An 18,753-nucleotide genomic window follows, 5' to 3' on the forward strand; every position below is an offset into this window, starting at 1 on the left:
CTATTTGAGTGTTCAAGCAGTCTGGCTCCTTCCACCCCTGCCTTGGCCCTTCTCTCCTTACCCGGTCCTCCACGCCCCCTTCCTGGAGCTGACTGTAAGGTCCAAGTGTCATCTTGGAAAAGATGTCCTCACGTCACTGCTGTGTCCTCGATCAGTGGCTAAATCTTCCCTTGGAGCCTCTGCACATTTGTCATTTTGTTCAGTAGGAACTTGTGGCGACATGGAGCTGACTGGTGGATCATTTTGACTGGTTTTGTCCTTCTAGGCTGTGCTGAAACACCTTTTACCAAATTTGGAGATAACTCTCATTGTGGCCCAGGGAAAACTGAAAGCCACAGGTGCATTGTTTCTTTTTTAAGATTTTCTTTTTTGGCTGTGGTGAGTCTTCATTACTGCATGCAGGCTTTCTCTAGTTGCGGTGAGCGGTGGCCACTCTTCATTGTAGCATGAGGGCTTCTCACTGCGGTGACTTCTGTGGAGCGTGGGCTTGTAGGGCTCACGGGCTTCAGTAGTTTCGGCTTCCAGGATCCAGAGCACAGGCTCTAGTTGTACAGCACGGGCTTAGTTGCTTCACAGCCTGTGGGATCTTCCCAGACCAGAGATCACACCGGTGTCCCTAGCATTGCAAGGCAGATTCTTAACCACTGGACCCCCAGGGAAGCCCCCCAGGTGTGTTCAGAGAGGACTTGCGGCAGGGTGTGTGAGAAACATCCTCCATCCGGTACACAAGCATGGTGCCTGCTCTACACTGTGCTCTGTGTATCGCATCCTGGGGCTTCCTTGATGCCCACGACAATGTTCTTACTCTCAAGATGCACCATCTGTGGGGGCGTAGGGTCAGCAAACAGGCCATGGCATGGCCGTGTGGCAAGTGCTAGGCGAGACATGAGCGCTATGGGAGCACATTGGAGGGGCACCTAATTCAGTCTTGCGAATCCTGGAAGGCTCCCTGGAGGAAAGTGATTAACATCCAAGTCAGACCTGAAGCCCAGGGAGAGGTTAACCTGGAACAGAGGGAACAGCGTGTGGGAAGGCTCAGAGACACTGATGGATGTCAGTACAGAGTGAGGAGGGGGAGTGGCAAGAGAGGAATAAAGTCTTCTACCTGCTGTGGCAAGGAATTTGGACTTCATCCTGGTGTACTGGGAGGCCATTTAAGGCTTTTAAGCAGGTGTGGTTTAGAAGAGCAGGCTAGAAATGGATTGATGAGCAATACCAGCAGGGGATGCTGTTGGACTGAGCCATGGTGGTGGCAGACAGAGGGGTGAGTTCTAGCGACTTAACACTATCTATCCGGCTGCTGAGTCTACTGAATGGGGTGGGGGGAGGAGGGGAGTAGGGGGTGATGCCAGTGGTCCTAAGCTGGTAAGTGGCAGTGCCATTTCCTGAGACTGGGACGGAAAGATGCTCCCAAATGTATGTCCGGATGGCAGAGTGCAGGGGACAGTGGATGTGGGCCTGTTGCTCAGGGGAGAGCCAGCCTCATGACAGGCCTGCCCAGTGGGCAGTGGCCGTGTCAACAGCACTGGGGGGCACGGATGACAGCAGCCTCAGCAGTGGAAGGTGGGGTGGAAAGACTGAGGGCAGAAAACTCTTTGAAAAACTTTGGCTACACAGAGGGGTGTTTGTTTTTTCATGAGCCAGGTGACTCATGCAGTTGAAATGCTCCTGGGAAGAAGCAGAGGAGGGAGGCTGAAGCCAGAGGGGGCAGTGAAGGCTGCAGAGCCAGGGCCCGAGGAAACAGGCAGGGTTGGTCAGGCCCAAGCCCAGGACACTGCTGATCACGCAGGGAGGAGGGGAGGCTGGGCGTGGGTGGACGGAGGTCAGCAGGCTTCATGCCGGGAGGCCGATAGCCTTGGCTTTCACCGTGGAGGGCGAAAACGAGTCATCTGCCAGGGAGGAGAAAGGAGGAGCTGGGTAGCAGCTGGCAAAGGTTTTAAGCAGCTGTCCCAACAGGAGTAAGCTGAGAAGGCAAACACCATTGCTTTGGGGGTGGAAGGCCTTCACTCACACCCCACCATTGTACCTGGAGGTGGGCTAGCAGTTTAATGCCTGTGCTTTGGGCACGTGGACCTTTCTCCTTCCTTTTCACTCAACTCTATAGACAAGTTTATTGGTGATTTCACAGTATCCTTTCACAGGCTGACAAACAAATAGAAAATGGAATCTTACATCACACACACATCCCCTTAGCAACTGCACATCGTGTGTCAGACAGGACAGCTCCCGTTTCTCTTCTTCCAACCAAGCCTGTTTAACCTGAGGCAGGACCAGTCTCGGCAGGTGTCATTGTAAGCCATCCTGTTGGCACAGACACCTGTGGGGTTTCCAGGACACTTCTGGCAGGGTTCTTGACACTGAAACCCTAGAGGAAGGTTTTCACGCAGGAACCAAATGAATGCAGCTAAAACACACACCTACACCCCTCTGTTATAGAAGAGTTCTGTTTCTTCGGTTGCTGACTGAATTTCCTTTTCAAGCTCGTTGCACTGTATCTAAAAAACAAAGTTAAATTCTTAATATGCATATTCAGTTTTTTTGCCTTAGAAGTTAAAAAAAAATTTTTTTTCAGGAGTTCCCAGTGCTCGAATGGTTAGGATGTTAGGATTTGGAGCTTTCACTGCCAAGAGCCCCTGGGTTCAATCCCTGGTCGGGGAACCAAGGTCCTGCAAGCCATGTAGTGTAGCAAAAAAAAAAGTTCAGAAAGCATCTATTTCAGTCCAATCTTTTCAGTGATGTCTAAAAAAAAAATTAACCTGGAATTCATGGGCAGTTCAGTGGTTAGGACTCCATGTGGTCACTGCTGAGGGCCCGGGTTCAATCCCTGGTCAGGGAACTAAATCCCACGCATTGTGAGGCTTGTAGGATCTTAGTTCCTTGACCAAGGGCTGAGCCTGGGCCCCATGGATTGCAAGTTCAGAGTCCTAACTACTAGACCGTCAGGAAAGTCCCTTATAAACGTTCTTATGGAAAATTTCAAATATAAACAAATGCTGCAGCTCACACAATGTCTGAGGAGGTACCCTGGGCAGGGCCCTGGCAGAACGTCTCTTAGCCCTGCACTCTATCTGCAAGCCACCCCGGGCAGGACAGGACCACCATTCAGTCACCTCAAGCCCACCTTGGATCAACAAGGTATTTTAAACGTCCAGCAAATGCCAAGACTTGCTTGGTGGGGGTCGGGGGTCGGGGGTGGTGGTCGTGACAGCAACAAGCATTTCAGCCAAGAAATGCTGGAAATCAGTATCTACTACATTAGTAATGTCCTTGCTATCAGCAACAAGCCTTTGCAGAGGTATGACCTCCGTCTGTCTTTAATAGAAACTAAGCCTCAGAGAGTTTAAGCAGATTGACCAGGGTCACGGATGAGCTGGGAATCTGAGTCCAGGCAGTCTGACTCATCACAGATAATAATATATTCTGCTCTATAGAGCAGCAGGGGCTTCCCAGGTGGCGCTAGTGGTAAAGATTCCAAGTGGTAAAGAATCTACCTGCCAGTGCAGGAGACAGACTTGGGTTCGACCCCTGGTTCAGGAAGATTCCCCTGGAGTAGGAAATGGCAACCCACTCCAGTATTCTTGCCTGGGAAATCCCATAGACAGAGAAGCCTGGTGGGCTACAGTCCATGGGGCTGCAAAGAGTCGGACATGACTAAGCACACACAGAACAGGTGTTACTGGCTGCACGTGAGCATTTAAGATTAAACTAGGTTAAAAATGCAATCCCTCAGTCATATTAGCCATGTTTCCAGTGCTCAATAGCCAGCTGTGATGAGGGTCTACACATACTGGACAACACATACACACCGTTTTCATCACTGCGGAAAGTCCATGGGATGGGGGGGTCACTATAGTATCTCATGAAGCTTTAAACTATCTCAAAGTTGTTTTTTTTTTTTGACTGTCCCAGAAAAACACTTCGGATACACAGTTAAGAAAAACAGAATCCAAAACTGTACAAGTCATCTGCAGGGTGGGATTATGTGTAAATGATGTTATTTTGTTTTCAGTTCAGTCGCTCAGTTGTGTCCAACTCTTTGAGACCCCATGAATCACAGCACGCCAGGCCTCCCTGTCCATCACCAACTCCCGGAGCTCACTCAAACTTCTTCCTCTGTAAACTTGGCCTGATTTTTTTTCAGAGAATGAGTTATCTCACTCTGATAATGAGAAAAGACAATTTTTTTAAGAGGAAGTTAAAGGGGGACACTTACCCGTCCGATCTGTGGGAAGACACTAAAGGAAACTGGCACCATCAATCCCATGACGAGGACAGTACAAGAAAGCTTCAGCGTCCACAGTGACCATGGATTCTGCAGGAAAAACTGGGTCCTGTAAGAAAAAGGTACCAGGGCCTTTTAATTTAATAAAAAATTTTTTTAAAAGATGGCTTACTTAAATTTTTATTTATTTTTTTGGTCTCACCACACGGCAATGCAGGGTCTCAGTTCCCCATCCTGGGATCGAACCCAGGCCACCTGCAATGCAAGCTTGGACTCACCCACTGGGCCACCAGGGATGTCCCTTCAGGGCTTTTTTAGAGGCCCGCCCTGTGCTTAAATGGCAGGCAATTGTTTTGTGAGCAGCCGCAGGCCCGGCCTCCGTTCCTAATCACCCCGCAACAGGTGATACCAGCAGCTGCACAGATGGAGCTCTGTCTACATGTCAGGCCCGGGTCTAGCACTTCACGTGCATCTGCTCACCTGCTATCCCCCGACCCTATGCTGCTGCTGCTAAATCGCTTCAGTCGTGTCCGACTCTGTGTGACCCCATAGACGGCAGCCCACCAGGCTCCCCCATCCCTGGGATTCTCCAGGCAAGAACACTGGAGTGGGTTGCCATTTCCTTTTCCAATGCATCAAAGTGAAAAGTGAAAGTGAAGTTGTTCAGTCATGTCCGACTCTTAGCGACCCCATAGACTGCAGCCCACCAGGCTCCTCCGTCCATGGGATTTTCCAGGCAAGAGTACTGGAGTGGGGTGCCATTGCCTTCTCCACCCGACCCTATGAGGTCTGTGTTATCATCATCTCCTTCACACCAACAAGAGGATGCAGCCACCGACCGGGTAAGGACCTTGTCTAACATCTTCAAATTCTCAAAAGTAAGAGGTCAGATTCTAGGACCTGCGCCCTCCCCCCTGGACTGTGACATTCTGACCCTGACCTCTGAGACTGTGGGAAGAAGGTGCAAGAAACCCAGCCTGGGAAGTCAGTGACCTGGGGTCCTAGGGTCCAGCTAGGGCTCGGCCACTGACAGACCCTGTGCCCTCTGGTAAGTCACCTTCCCCTTCTGAGCCTTGAGACTTTCCAGAGGCAAAAATGAAAAGGTTGAGTCAGAAGGGCCACTGCGGCCACTCTGCCTTGGATACTGTCATGGGTGTGGGACGAGGTCCCTTCCAGGCACCCCCAAGGCCCACCTGGAAATGAAGACCATCTCTCCCCACCAGGCAGGTGGTACCACTGTGCAGGCCTTGGAGGATCAATCTCGAGATCCCAGCTTTCCCAGAATCCCCCACGCTGAGGTCAGCCAGAGAGGAGCAGGGGGATCCAACCCAGCAGAAGTCCCCACAGCCACCCAGCTGGATCGATCACAGGAAGTAAGAGTTGGACAGAACACTGCTGCTTCCTGAAATGCACTCCTTGTGTGGTCCAAACAGAGGCTTCCTAGCTCAGCAGCCCAGACAGAGCAGGCTGGGCCAGCACAGGGCAGGTGACCCCTCTTGGACCAACAGAATCCTTTCCCAGGAGTTTGTGAACTGCATGCAAGACAATCCGTGCCCCCAGCCCCCCAAGGTTTGCTGTGTTTTTCTCTCTCATCCAGACACTGAGGACTTCCCTAGTGGTCTAGTGATTAAGGGGCTTCCCAGGTGGATCTAGTGCTAAAGAACCCGCCTGCCAATACAGGTTAAACATGAGAGACAAGGGTTCAATCCTTGGGTTGGGAAGATCTCCTGGTGGAGGGCATGGCAACCCCCTCCAGTACTCCGCCTTCCAATGCAGGGGGTGTGGGCTTGATCCCTAGTTGGGGAATTAAGGTCCCACATGCTGTGGGGACAGCCAAAAATTAAAAAAAAAAAAAAAAAGGACACTGCAAGGATACGAGCTGGGAGGTGGCCACAGTCACGTGTCAATGTGAAGAAGCCCATGTACAGAGGGAAAGGAGGAAGACAACACCCACAAAGGAGAAGAGCGGACTGTCCTGCACAACAAGAGTTCTGATCTGCTGCCGCAGGCCACTCCCCCTGCCCTGTTCCTGGTATCTAAACCAACACCTCTCCTCCTATCCTAAGCTACTTCCTGCAAGTGGGGCCTCTCACACTAGCTGACCCCAGGCTCTCCTCCTAACAGGCCATGGCAGGGACTTCCTGGCTATCCAGTGGTTAAGATGCGGTGCTGCTAATGCAGGGGACCTGGGTTTGATCCGTGGTTGAGGAATTAGATCCACAAGCTACAACCAAAAGATCCTGCATGCCACAAGTAAGAGGTGGCACGGCCAAATGAATAAATATTGAAATGGACAAATAAAGGAATGGAAAAAAAAAAAAAAGGAATGGCAGTCAACTGATTCTGGGCCACTTAAGCTAATTTAGCACATGCTTGGAACGACGAGGGGAGAGACTTGAGCAACATCCATAGCACATGAGAGCTGGGAAAGAAAAGTGAAAAAGCGGAAGTGTTAGACACTCAGTCATGTCTGGCTCTGTGACCCCATGGACTGTAGCCTGCCAGGCTCTTCTGTTCCTGGAATTCTCCAGGCAAGAATACTGGCCCGCAAATCCTCCAAACTCATCTTTCTATCAACAGAAATGAGGAATGGAGCCTCAGCAGGTGCAGGGACATGCCCAAGGAGTACATGTAACTGAGGACAGAGCCTGGGGGAGAGTCCAGGTTTGCTGGAACGTGCACATCAGGATTTCCAGACCTGCCCTAAATCAATCCTACCATCTTAATGGTGATGAAGACTGTTTAGAAGGAAGATTCCTAAAGCACCTTCTTCCTATCCCGCTCATCAGGTTCAGTACTTGACAAATTTTATGCGATTTTGATGGTCAACACGTTTATTCCTTCCTGGGGATATAAGCATACCTCTTACCTTTTAAAAAAGTATGCGAAGACTTCAGGGATAAACGCAGAGGTCCCAAACAGCACAACTCTGGATGTTGCTGTATCTTTAACGGCCTAGAGGAAATGAAAAGAAAGCAGCTTAGCACATGGAGTGGGACAATTTCCAGGGATCTTGCAACTCACGACAGAGACTGGCAAACTGCCATTCTCCCCTCTCTGCACGTGCAAAGAGCTGGAAGCGGCGCTTGACCTGCACACGTACAGAAGATGCCTGGAGTTGGTGCCTGGAATGATCGGAGATGAGATTAACCTATCCCTGACTCCACAATGGTCTCCATCACTCCCACCAACCACCCCAAATAAAATATTAAGTACAAGCAGAAGCAGCTGACAGATAAATCCTTACTTAGAACTAAATGGCAGGCCGTTTGCTGGAAAAGCTTGATTTGCCACTGAGGACATCTCCACGTTTTTCTTTCAGTCCAGAACTCTGCACACCAACCTTCCTCTCCTGAACCGCCCCCAGTTAATCCCACTCCTTCCAGTAGGGGAAGCCCAGCTCCGAGTGCACTGGCATGGCATCATGTCCGCATGTAACATGCATGAGCCTGCCTGCATGCACCCATCTTTAGCTTGTGTGATGAACAGTGTGTTATACAATTTTATTTTGCATAAACATGCATGTATAGTCTATATCTGTTGCCATCTTTTCTATAATATACGTTACTCTCTATATTGAACTTTTAAACATATCACTGACAGTACGGATTATATACACAAAATCAGGTGTATTCAAGGGCAACATCGGAGATGTTCAAGGGAAATTTTGACTATAGATGACACTTGCATTGGAACGTCAGAACCCAACCCCTGGGTAAGACACAACTCTACACGCTCAGTGCAAGATAGACAGGCACTCTGCCCACTTGGCCCTCCCCTGAAATCTGTTCTGTGCACTTCCGGCCTCCTGTGACTCCGTGGCTAAAGCCCATTGTTCAGGCTTCTCTGCTGTTGCCCACGTGCCTGTTTTCTGCCTAGGACACTAATGCTCAGCTCATCTGATCCCCTGTAGGAATGCCCTTCCCCCACGAGGACAGAGGGCTGCAAGGAGGGTGGCTTTTAAAAATAACCTTTCAGGAGTATAAGATAAAGTCACTCAACTCCAAGAAGAAAAGAGTAGTGGCTGAGGCTGGTGTGCTTCGGCGTCAGCAGGGCAAGGCCGGCCTCTCTCCATTTGTCTTGTGTGGAAGGGAAGACATTGCAAACCAGACACCAGTCATGAGACACTGTGAGATGCGTGATGGCCTGCAACTGAGTAGGCGGCAGAGCCAGTCAAAGGAAAACAGCATGGACTAGGCTCCTGAAATCTGATCAAAGGTGCCTTATTACAATCAGATATTGCTGGTTACGCAGTTTCTGAAATTTTAGCTGAAGAAAAGAAACCTTCCGGTGACAGGGAAGTGACGAAAGAATGATCAAGCTTACGCACGGTCACAGACATTTTATTCTTAAGAGAAAGATCACCTTTTTTTTTTTTAAAGTAGATCATCAAACCTTTCTTTTACCCTAAATTGGCTGTGTTGCAAACAAGGAAGCTCCTCTCAATAAGATGGGCTAGATAACTGGGTAGCTAGCAGGGCCCGAGGCTCCCTCCCAGCCCCTGGAGAGAAGCGATGCTGACTGGTGAGGGGGTGGGTCTCCAGAGCCCAGCAGAGAACCCGAGAGGTGGGAGGTGCTGAAGAACAACTTGTGGATTAGGCATTTGCTCTCATGCTTCTCACCATGCCCTGCAGTTAAAATTCAGTTGAAGAAAAATGCCAAAACACATCCACACACAGAGTTGTAAACAAGTGGTCAGAGCGGCATCAGGGGCAAAGCCAAAAATTGGACACAATCCAAATGTCCATCGCCTGGGGAGTAGACAAGCAAAACATGGTACAGCCATACAGTGGGAGACTGCTGCTGCTACGTTGCTTCAGTCGTGTCCGACTCTGTGCGACCCCAGAGACGGCAGCCCACCAGGCTCCCCCGTCCCTGGGATTCTCCAGGCAAGAACACTGGAGTGGGGTGCCACTGCCTTCTCCGACAGTGGGAGACTACTCTGCAATAAAAAGCCATGCCCTACCAATGCATGAAAAGATGGATGAACCTCAAAAGCCAAAGAGGCCAGACACAAAAATACTGTGATTCACTTGCATGACACTTCTAGAAAAGGTAAAACAATGAAGACATGAAGCAGATCAGGGTTTCCCTGGGGCTGGGGGTGGGAGGGGGAGTGACTGAAACGGGCCCCGACAAAACTTTCAGGGGGATGAACATGTTTTAAAATTGGACTGTGGTGGGACTTCCCTGGTGGTCCAAGGGCTAAGACTCTGCTCCCAGTCTTGGTCAATCCCTGGTCAGGGAACTCGATCCCACAAGCAGCAGCTAGGAGCTTCCGCATGCCACAACTAAGACCCAGTACGCCAAATAGTAAAACTTAAAATAATAATAAAATAAATCTCGATATATATTTGGGTTCTCTGGTAGCTCAGCTGGTAAAGAATCTGACTGCAATGCAGGAGATCCCAGTTCGATTCCTGGGTTGGGAAGATCCACTGGAGAAGGTGGCGCTAGTGGTAAAGAACTTGCCTGCTAAGGCAGGAGACAGAAGAGACGTGGGTTCGATCCCTGGCTCAGGAAGATCCTCTGGAAGAGGAGGGCGTGGCAACCGACTCCAGTATTCTTGCCTGGAGAATCCCACAGACAGAGGAGTCTGGTGGGCTACATCCATAGGGTTCCAAAAAAGTCAGACACGACTGAAGCGACTTAGCACAGCACACCCTTAATGTATCTATATAGATGACTGATAGATGGTCAGATATTCTATTGGTTCCGTTTCTCTGGAGAACCCAGATACCGCATCATCTTTTAAACATCAGAGTGCAAATGTAAACTGCCTCTGAGCATCATGAGAAATGACAGATCAGAAAAGGCTGAAGGGAGATGTGAATTTGTTACCAGCTCTCAGACTGACAATTAAATTCTCTGCCCCAAAGGCAAGCAGCTTAAAGCTCCAAGGCGTGCGTCCCCTACCTTTGTCCCGGCTTTTCTGGAATAACCTATGACATTGCCTTCCTTGTCCATGACCTCGATCCCACGCATGGGCTCCAAACTTCGGGAGGCGATCACGTTCATCCCACTGAGCTGGGCTGTGGATGTAAAGAAGGAAACAGAGGGATGAGTGTGGGTCCAGTGAAGGGACATGCTTCCGAAGGTCACGCCTCTTTCTCTGATGGGTGTGCTTTGCCGATCCATGGGTGGTCACCTGACACATAAAAGGTCAGCTTTCTCCTGGGCTGTGGAGTAGGGGTCAGAACTGCTGGCCTCTCAGTCTTGGATTCTGACTACAACTCAGCCCCAAGTCCTGACACCCTTGATGGGATTCCCAGAGAAACCCTGGGGCCCTTGAAATATGCCTGCCTTCTTTGCTGAAGCTGGCTTGACCCAGTTTCTATAACATAATTTCCCAGATTTTACCACTGACCTAATTCTGCCAACTCTTCAAGCTGCTTTGATTTCCAAGCCCAAATGCTGAGTGTGAATTACCGAACTTGCAGACTGGCAAATTTAAAACAGTTGGTTAATATCTCTGTCCCTCCCTTAAGAGTCAGACCTGCTGCTGCTGCTGCTGCTAAGTTGCTTCAGTCGTGTCTGACTCTGTGCGACCCCATAGGCAGCAGCCCACCAGGCTCCCCCATCCCTGGGATTCTCCAGGCAAGAACACTGGAATGCATTGCCATTTCCTTCTCCAATGCATGAAAGTGAAAAGTGAAAGTGAAGTGGCTCAGTCGTACCCGACTCTTAGTGACCCCATGGACTGCAGCCCACTAGGCTCCTCTGTCTATGGGATTTTCCAGGCAAGAGTACTGGAGTGGGGTGCCATCATCAGACCACTGGTTTGAAATCCCCAAGACTACTACTTCCTCCCTGTGTAACCCTAGAAAATCTCCCTAACCGCCCCTTGCCTCAGTCTCCTCATCTGTAAATGGGGATACTATTACCTGCCCCTAAGTTGTTGTCAAGATTCAGTGAAATAATATATGGATAAGGCTTGTACAGTCTTTACAAAAAGATGGAGATGTAGCGAATGGACGTGCGGACACAGAGAGGGGTGGGGGGTGGAGGACGAACTGGGAGACTGGGATTGACGTATATACACCACCATGTATAAAACCGAGAGCTAGTGGGAAACTGCTGTGCAGCGCAGGAGCTTAGCTCAGCGCTCTGTGATGACCTGGAGGGGTGGGATGGGGGCGGTGGGAAGGAGGTTCAAGATGGAGGGTAAATGTGTATACACACACACATACACAGACATACATATAGCTGATTCCCTTTGCTGTACAGCAGAAACTAACACTGTAAAGCAATTATATTCCAATAAAAATTTTTAAAAATAAAAAATATTAATTGGAATATAACATTTATTATAAATAATATATTTATTTATTTATATAAATATAAATAAAATGTAATTTGTGTTTCCAGGTTTGTGTTCATCCTTTGACAACTCAACGGGTATCTACAGAGAAAGCGTCATTTCTCAAACCAAAGACCCCATCTGGACCTGGGAGCACCAGCAAGCTGTAAATGGTGGCTCTCACCAGCTGCCTTGAGGCCCAGAGACTGGGGTATACCTGAAGATGGAGACAGGCTCCTGCTTACCAAGAATGATGACGGGAATGAAGTTTCTGCTCAGAACGCTATTCATTGAAAGCCTTACTTGGAGCAGACGAGGGAATAACTAGAAAATGAGAGAGACAAATCATTATTGCATGGGATCAGCAGAGAGCTAGTGTCAACTCAGTTCCTGTTACAGGGCAGGACCCTGCACGTGTCTCCACATATTTCTTGTTTTAATTCCTGCAACAGTGAAGTGTTCTCCCTGATCATCAGAGGAACACTTGGAGACTTAGGCTACAGAACGTGTCCAGAGTCACTAAGATATTACGGATTTGAGCCAAGATGTGAACCCAGGCTCACCAGACTCTGAAGTCTACATTTTCACTCATTACAGTATCCTGACATTGAAAGCAACACACAATTTGTATAACATGTTTACAAACATGACATTATTTTTTGTTTTTGGTCGAATACTGCTGCATATGGGATCTTAGTTCCCTGACCAGGGATCAAACCTACACCCCCTGCAGTGGAAGTTCCGAGTCTTAACCACTGGACCGCCAGGAAAGTCCCTGAATTAATTTTTTTATGAAAGATACTAGTACTGAGTCCATGCCTAGAAACTTAGGGGAAAAAAAAATCACATAATTTTGGGGTTATAGGATTACAGGTAACTTTGATTTTCTTCTTTATGTCTTAATCATACTTTCTAAATTCAGTTAGAACATACAATTTTGATTCTGAGGAGTAAAAGATTTGACACATTTTAAAAATACATACGCCCAAAAAACAAACAAACAAACAAACAAAATACATACGCCCAAAAAAGTTGAAGACACAATCACTCCTGCTCCTAGTAATAAGCTCTCGTGTGCACGGCGATCCTAGGGAAAAACAAACGTTCATATTTAGCAAATACCACAGTTTTACCCAGGAAAGATAATTCCAACACACACACAAAATCGCCAAAAGAAACAGTGTGGAACTGCATGGCCTCTGGGCCTCGTAATACTCACATAGCTTGCGTTTCCATTGACGATGTTGAAGGCTGTACTGTAGGTGTAGAAGGAAGCCTACAGGAAGACAGAGGCGAACACGTCACATTTTGGTTTCAAGTGCAACAAATTCAATAATTCTGAAATAGAAAGAATTGCTACCTGAGGTAAAATCATGGACTTCAGACTTTTCACTGGCAGCATTGACAGAAATAGCTGTAAAGAAAGTAAAGCACATATAGACTACTATACATAAAATAAACAAGGACCTACTGTGTAGTACAGAGAACTATAGCCAAGATCTTGTAATAACCTACAGTGGAAAATAATCTGAAAAAGAATACATATATAATGAACCACTCTGCTGTAAACCTGAAGCACTGTAAATGAAGTATACTTCAATTAAAGAAAATAAAGCAGAACTGAGAGTGTCTTGGGGTGGGGAGGGAAGGCTTGTGGTACACAGAATCTCCCCAGGGAGATGTAGAACCGAGTCTCCAAGAGTGGGGCAAGAAGCAGAAGATGTGGATGCTGGGGGCAAGTGGCCCATAGACAGGTGGTGTTGGATGGGCCCCCACGGGCAGTGAGAGCCCGGGGGGTGCCTCACGGTGGTCCCTGTCTCCAGACGTGCAATCGAGCAGGGTGGTTGAAAAGCAGCATTTTAATTTATTTTAAATTAAATTTGCAGGGGGCAGAGGAGTGCTGTCACTTAGTAAGCACGCCTCATGAGAGCCAAGGTGGACAGCCTCACTGCAGGGGGAGGGTGATTCCAGGTCCCAGGGGAGGGCCTGCCTGATTCGGGGGAGGGGGCTTGGGGAGAGGAGGTGACGGCCAGTGACATGGGCCTGTGCCACAGAGCATGTCCTAACTCATCTACCTCCCCCTTAGAGCTTGGCACATGGTAGGTATTCAAAGAAAGGGTTACCTTGCGACCCTGTGTATCCACAACAGGCCCTGATGCCCGGGGAGATAAGTAGGGGTGGGGTGTGCACAAGGGTCAGAGGTGAGAGGTCCCAACCATCTATCAGATAGTCACGGGACAGGGTCCCAGAACTTAGGAGATGGATGGACGTCCTCCTGACCCCTTGGCTTCTTAGTGGTGAATGGCAGCTTACTTACCGTGGGCGCTGTGAAAGGCAGGAGAGCTGGCGAAAAAGACAAGAGGGTCAGTGACGGCAGAGAGGGTGGGAAACCGCCCACCCTGAAGCCTCTTCTCAGGCATGGGAGTCAAAGGATATTTTTTACGCACTTTTCTTTCTAATACAATTAACAACCACCTGCATGAGGCAAAACTGAAAACCAGCACAGCAGAGGAAGGCCTGACCAGGCTTTCTCTCCCTGAGGGTAAGTGGTCACTTGTTGCAAGCCTTCTTTCACCCTTCCAGGTGAACTCAATACATCTGTGACACTGTGACTTACAAGACATATGTATTTGGTCTTCATCCCTATTCCTGGCACAGAGATCCTAAAACCCTTGAAATTTCCTAAGTGAGAAGGGGGATAAAGGTGAAAGGAGTATCTCTTATTCTTTTTTTTTTTTTTAATTTATTTGGCTGCACCAGGTCTTAGCTGTGGCATGCAGGATCTAGTTCCCTGGTCAAGGATCGAACCTGGGCCCCCTGCGTTGAGAGTATGGAGTCTTAGCCGCTGGACCAAGTGCCTCTCATTCTTCAAAGCAAGCCCCTTTCAACCACACCTGAGATAATGTCAATATGGTGGCTTTGGGAAAGCACCGAAGGATGGGGCTGGTTGCCAGGGGAACCAACCACATGATTTGGAGGGAGGCAAGGTTTTCTAAAGGTTACAAACCACTTGTGAGAATTAGAATCAACTCACCTGCAGGTCGAAAAGGACCAGGGATTAGTCTGCTATTGTCAGGATGCACTGTGGACTTCAGAGGGGTAAACACAAAGGTGAGTCTGCTGTTTGGTTTCGCTATTTTAGGCTAAAAATTAGGATGGGGCTGAAACTTACAAGACTTCTCTTCCAAGCTTCTTGTATCTAAAAAGAGAAAGACCAAGCAATAGCTTTTAAAGGTGGCTCGGCAGCCAAAATAGCTCCTCTCCAGTTTCATTTCTGGTACCACCTTTGCTACCTTTCAGAGAGTGGAGGGTGAACTATTTTCTACCACGGGGGCAAAGCAGATCAAAACAAGTAAATCAAATGAATGAACTAACAAGAAGCAAAAATAAGAGCCACATGAAAATGACCAAAACATTAAAAAGCCCCCCAAGTCTGTGACCTTGGAGAGGCCAACTTCTAACTCACCCCTTGGGGGAGTCCCTGAATGCAGCCAGCCTCCCCCAGCTCAGAGTGGAGCAGGCTGTGTGCAAACCACACCATTAGCCAAGTCACTGTAACAGAGCCAGGTGTGAGTTCAGAGGCCCCAACAAGTTCTTAGAAAAACCAAGTTAAACATGCAAGCTTTCCGCAGGCTGCCTCAAGGGATTGATGTTTGTGGGCTCTGGAAAGCCCCATTTGCTGCAAGGTAGATAACAAACACTGGGCTTAAGTCTTTGGGCAGGGGCTGTAACCCCACCCTGTAACACTGCTTCTAACAGGGAGCAGATGCTGACTTCAGAGGCCTGCCAGAATTCTGGAATTGGCCATGGGGCTCGGGAGTCAGCTACAGAGAACACCCATAACAGATATTACAACTGCCAATCTCTGTTGCACAGGAGGAACCCTATGCTTTTTCCCCTTAATACTAGTTCCTAACAGTCATAACTCATATTCATCTAGCTTACAAGAAGGAGTCCTAACTATATTTTAAAAGCTAACCCAACTGAGTAGTGTTTATGATGACAAAATCCCACTTGAGTTCAGACCATGCAGTTGGAATCACCTGAAGGCAGCGAAGCCCAGCCTTGAGCCATGCACACCTGGGAACAAGAAACATACCCTTTTGTCCTCCAGGTCACCTCTGGATGCATCTTCATTTGTTAACAACAGTTGCCTTGATTTTTCTATTTTTTCCTACAATTAGATATAAAGAAATCAAGCAATGATCTCAACTTCAGATTTATCCACAGATTTAAGAATCACATGCTTAGTAACACCTGATTTTAATTTTTTTTTTTTTTTTTTACTTCTCCAAGAAGCTTGCAGGATCTTAATTCTTGATCAGGGATTGAACCCACACTCTCAGTATTCCACTGCATGAATATAGCATTTTCTGTTTCTCTATTTCCCTACTGATGTGCATTCAGCTTGTTTCCTATTTTTCTCTATTATAAACAAAATGACAGGGAACATTTATTTGAGCACAAAGATGGAAGTGTCCCGGTGGATCTGGCTGAAAGTGTCATTGCTGGTCTCTCATGAAGGGTTTCTCTTCCTCTTCATCCCTCAGCCACACCTGGTTCAAACTCTCATCTTTCACTTAGACAATTGAGTCATCTCCTGAACTGATCATAGTCTGGGTCCCTCTGGTTACTCACCACATGGCTAAGTAAAAATCCCTCTTGTCTGAATGATACACAAGAACCTTCCAGAACTGTCTGGTTCCCCTGAGTTAAAAGACTCAGTAACTGGGTGACCTGGCCCCTGGCTCCCTCCCCTTTGCTTACAGTCCTGTCTTCCTGACAGTTCCTCCCTGGCCCACCCTCTCTCCCTCCCAGCCTTCTTTAAACAACCTCCCCCAATTCCCTGCTGCACCTTGCCCTTAGATCCCTGGGTCAAGGTCTGTGACTAGCTTTGCTAGTCTGTCCTCCATTACCAGGGAGGTTTATTTTTGAAACCACCAGCACCAGGCCCAGGGTTTGGTTGGTTATTGTTGTTTAGTCAATAAGTCGTGTCCAACTCTTTTGTGGCCCCATGGACTGTAGCCCGCTAGGCTCCTCTGTCTATGGGATTTCCTAGGCAAGAATACTGGAGTGGGTTGCCATTTCCTTCTCCAGGGGATCTTCCAAATCCAGGAATTGAACCTGTGTCTCCTACATTGCAGGCAGATTGTCTACCATGAAGTCACTCACCCAGGAAGCCAAGATTTGGTACTACCTGTTAAATGGATGTCTGTTTTTATGTAGCAACCTTCCCATCTCACAAGTTCACTCACAAGGAGTAAAAACATGATAATATACATGGATTCTGCTATTTCAACTGCTTTGAAAAGGGAGATACAGCCTTCACATTTCAGAATAAAATGTGAAATCCACTATTTTGAAAACAAGAAAATACTTACAATTGAAAGGACCAAATTCGTAGGATCCAACAATTCTGTCCACTGAAGAAATCTTTGAATAAAAGACTTAAGAGGGGCAGGAGCACCAGAGAGGTTAATGGCAGCAGAAAAACAAAAACAGGTAATAATAACAGTTAACATTATTTTCAGAACCTCATAGGGCCTTCTCCTTGCAGCATCTCCTAGAATCCTCACAACATCCCCATCTTACAGGTGAAGACACTGAAGCTTCCAAGGGCTCATGAATGTACTCAAGGAAGCCCAACCAGGAAATGACCCAATGGCCTGTGCTTTTCACTTCGAATTGCTCTTGAGGATTAAAAGCCCAGACTTTAGAGTCAAATGGACCTATGTTCACTCCCCACATATCACCTTGAAGCACTGCCTATTAAGGTCTTAGAATCTGTTTCTTCACACCCCTTGGGTGATTATAAGGCTTGCATGCACGCTATGTCACCTCGTTGCAACCCTAAGGACTGTAGCGTACCGGGCTCCTCTGTTTATGGGATTCTCCAGGCAAGAATACTGGAGTGGGTTGCCATTTCCTCCTCTGGGGATCTTTCCCACCCAGGGATTGAACCGGAGTCACCTGGAAAGTCTGGTTATAAGGCTTATCTCCAGTCATAAAGAACTGAACTCTCCAGTGAAGGCTCAATAAAGGCAGTTTGGTTCACATATGGAGAAAGGAGGCTTGGTTTGCTTCCCAATGCCCACAGACTTTGCAGTGACTCCCTCTTTGAGACCTGGCTCTGCTAGGACAACTTGAGTTTCTTGTCCTTGACTTTCCCGCCTAAGAGAAAGGAGCTAAGCTCTGCTCTAGGTCAAGGCTGAATGAGAACACTCTAGACACGTGCTGTCCAATTAACCACATGTGGCCAGGCCAATTCGAGATGTGCTGTATGTGGAAACCATACACAAAGACTTCTAGAGAAAAGGATGTAAGAAATCGCATTCATAATTTTTTATATTGGTTACATGTTGAAATGTTAATATTTTGTTTCTACTGGGCTAAATGCAATATATTATTAAAATTACAAGGTAAAAAGTCATATATATTTTTTTAATGTGACTACTAGAAAATTTGGAATTACCCACGTGGCTCCATCCTATTTCTATTGGACAAAGCCTCCGGCCACTGCCTGGAGGCGGGGCTTCCCGCAGCCCGGAATCTCACGGTCGGGTGGCTGAGCCTACAGACTCCTGTGGGGCTCCTGGGGAGGACCTGTTTTGTGCCTCTCCAACCTGGTGCTCAGCAACAGCCTGAGCAGCAGAAGCAGACCCCTGAGGGGTGGGAAGTGACTCCTGGTTCGTGCGATCTGCAGGGTGACACTGCGTTACCCTCCCTAGCCAAGTGTGCGGCAGAGGCGACGCACGCTAACCGCCGTGGCCGTCGGCATCCTGCAAGCTTGGCTTTCCCTTCGTTCCCTCCCCGGGGTCTGAGACGGGAAGGCGGGTGCTGCGACCACGTGGCCTGCCCAAGGTCACGGTGGCCAGCGGCGACTCCAGGCCGCGCGGCCCTCCCCGCCCCCAGCTGCGCCGGGCCCGGGCCGTACTTGGCGTTCGGTGATCCAGAAGCGCACGTTGGGCTCCATGCGGGCGGCGGCGCCGCTGCACCTTGGGAGCCGCCCGGCCCCTGGCGCTTCTTCCTCCTCTTCCGGGCTCCTCTTCCTGGGACCTTAAGAGCTGCCAGGAAAGACCGCGGCGGCCGGGCCTGGCGGGGAGGAGGAGCCAGGCGGCGAGCCCCGCCCCGGGCGCGCGCGCGTCCCCTGTCCCGGCTCCCGGCTCCCGGCTCCCAGGCCCGCGCGCCCTCGGCTCCTCTGTACCGCGTGCGCTCTGTTCCCGCTCCCGGG

The 18,753-nt window shown here is 48.7% G+C and overlaps 1 protein-coding gene across 1 annotated transcript; it reads right to left on the bottom strand.

Moving 5' to 3' along the window:
* Nucleotides 1-2,085: 2,085 nt before the first annotated feature.
* Nucleotides 2,086-18,616, bottom strand: SFXN4 (sideroflexin 4). Its single transcript, NM_001035060.2, is given in 14 exon segments — nt 2,086-2,495; nt 4,214-4,331; nt 7,092-7,177; nt 10,139-10,254; nt 11,768-11,846; nt 12,544-12,609; nt 12,742-12,798; nt 12,883-12,936; nt 13,840-13,865; nt 14,557-14,611; nt 14,695-14,721; nt 15,622-15,696; nt 16,904-16,969; nt 18,457-18,616. Coding segments are annotated over 14 exon segments (942 nt in total). The 5' UTR covers nt 18,496-18,616; the 3' UTR covers nt 2,086-2,417.
* Between the last annotated feature and the right edge of the window lie 137 nt (nt 18,617-18,753).

Source organism: Bos taurus, chromosome 26 (assembly GCF_002263795.3).
Source record: "Bos taurus isolate L1 Dominette 01449 registration number 42190680 breed Hereford chromosome 26, ARS-UCD2.0, whole genome shotgun sequence".
NCBI classification, from domain to species: domain Eukaryota; kingdom Metazoa; phylum Chordata; class Mammalia; order Artiodactyla; family Bovidae; genus Bos; species Bos taurus.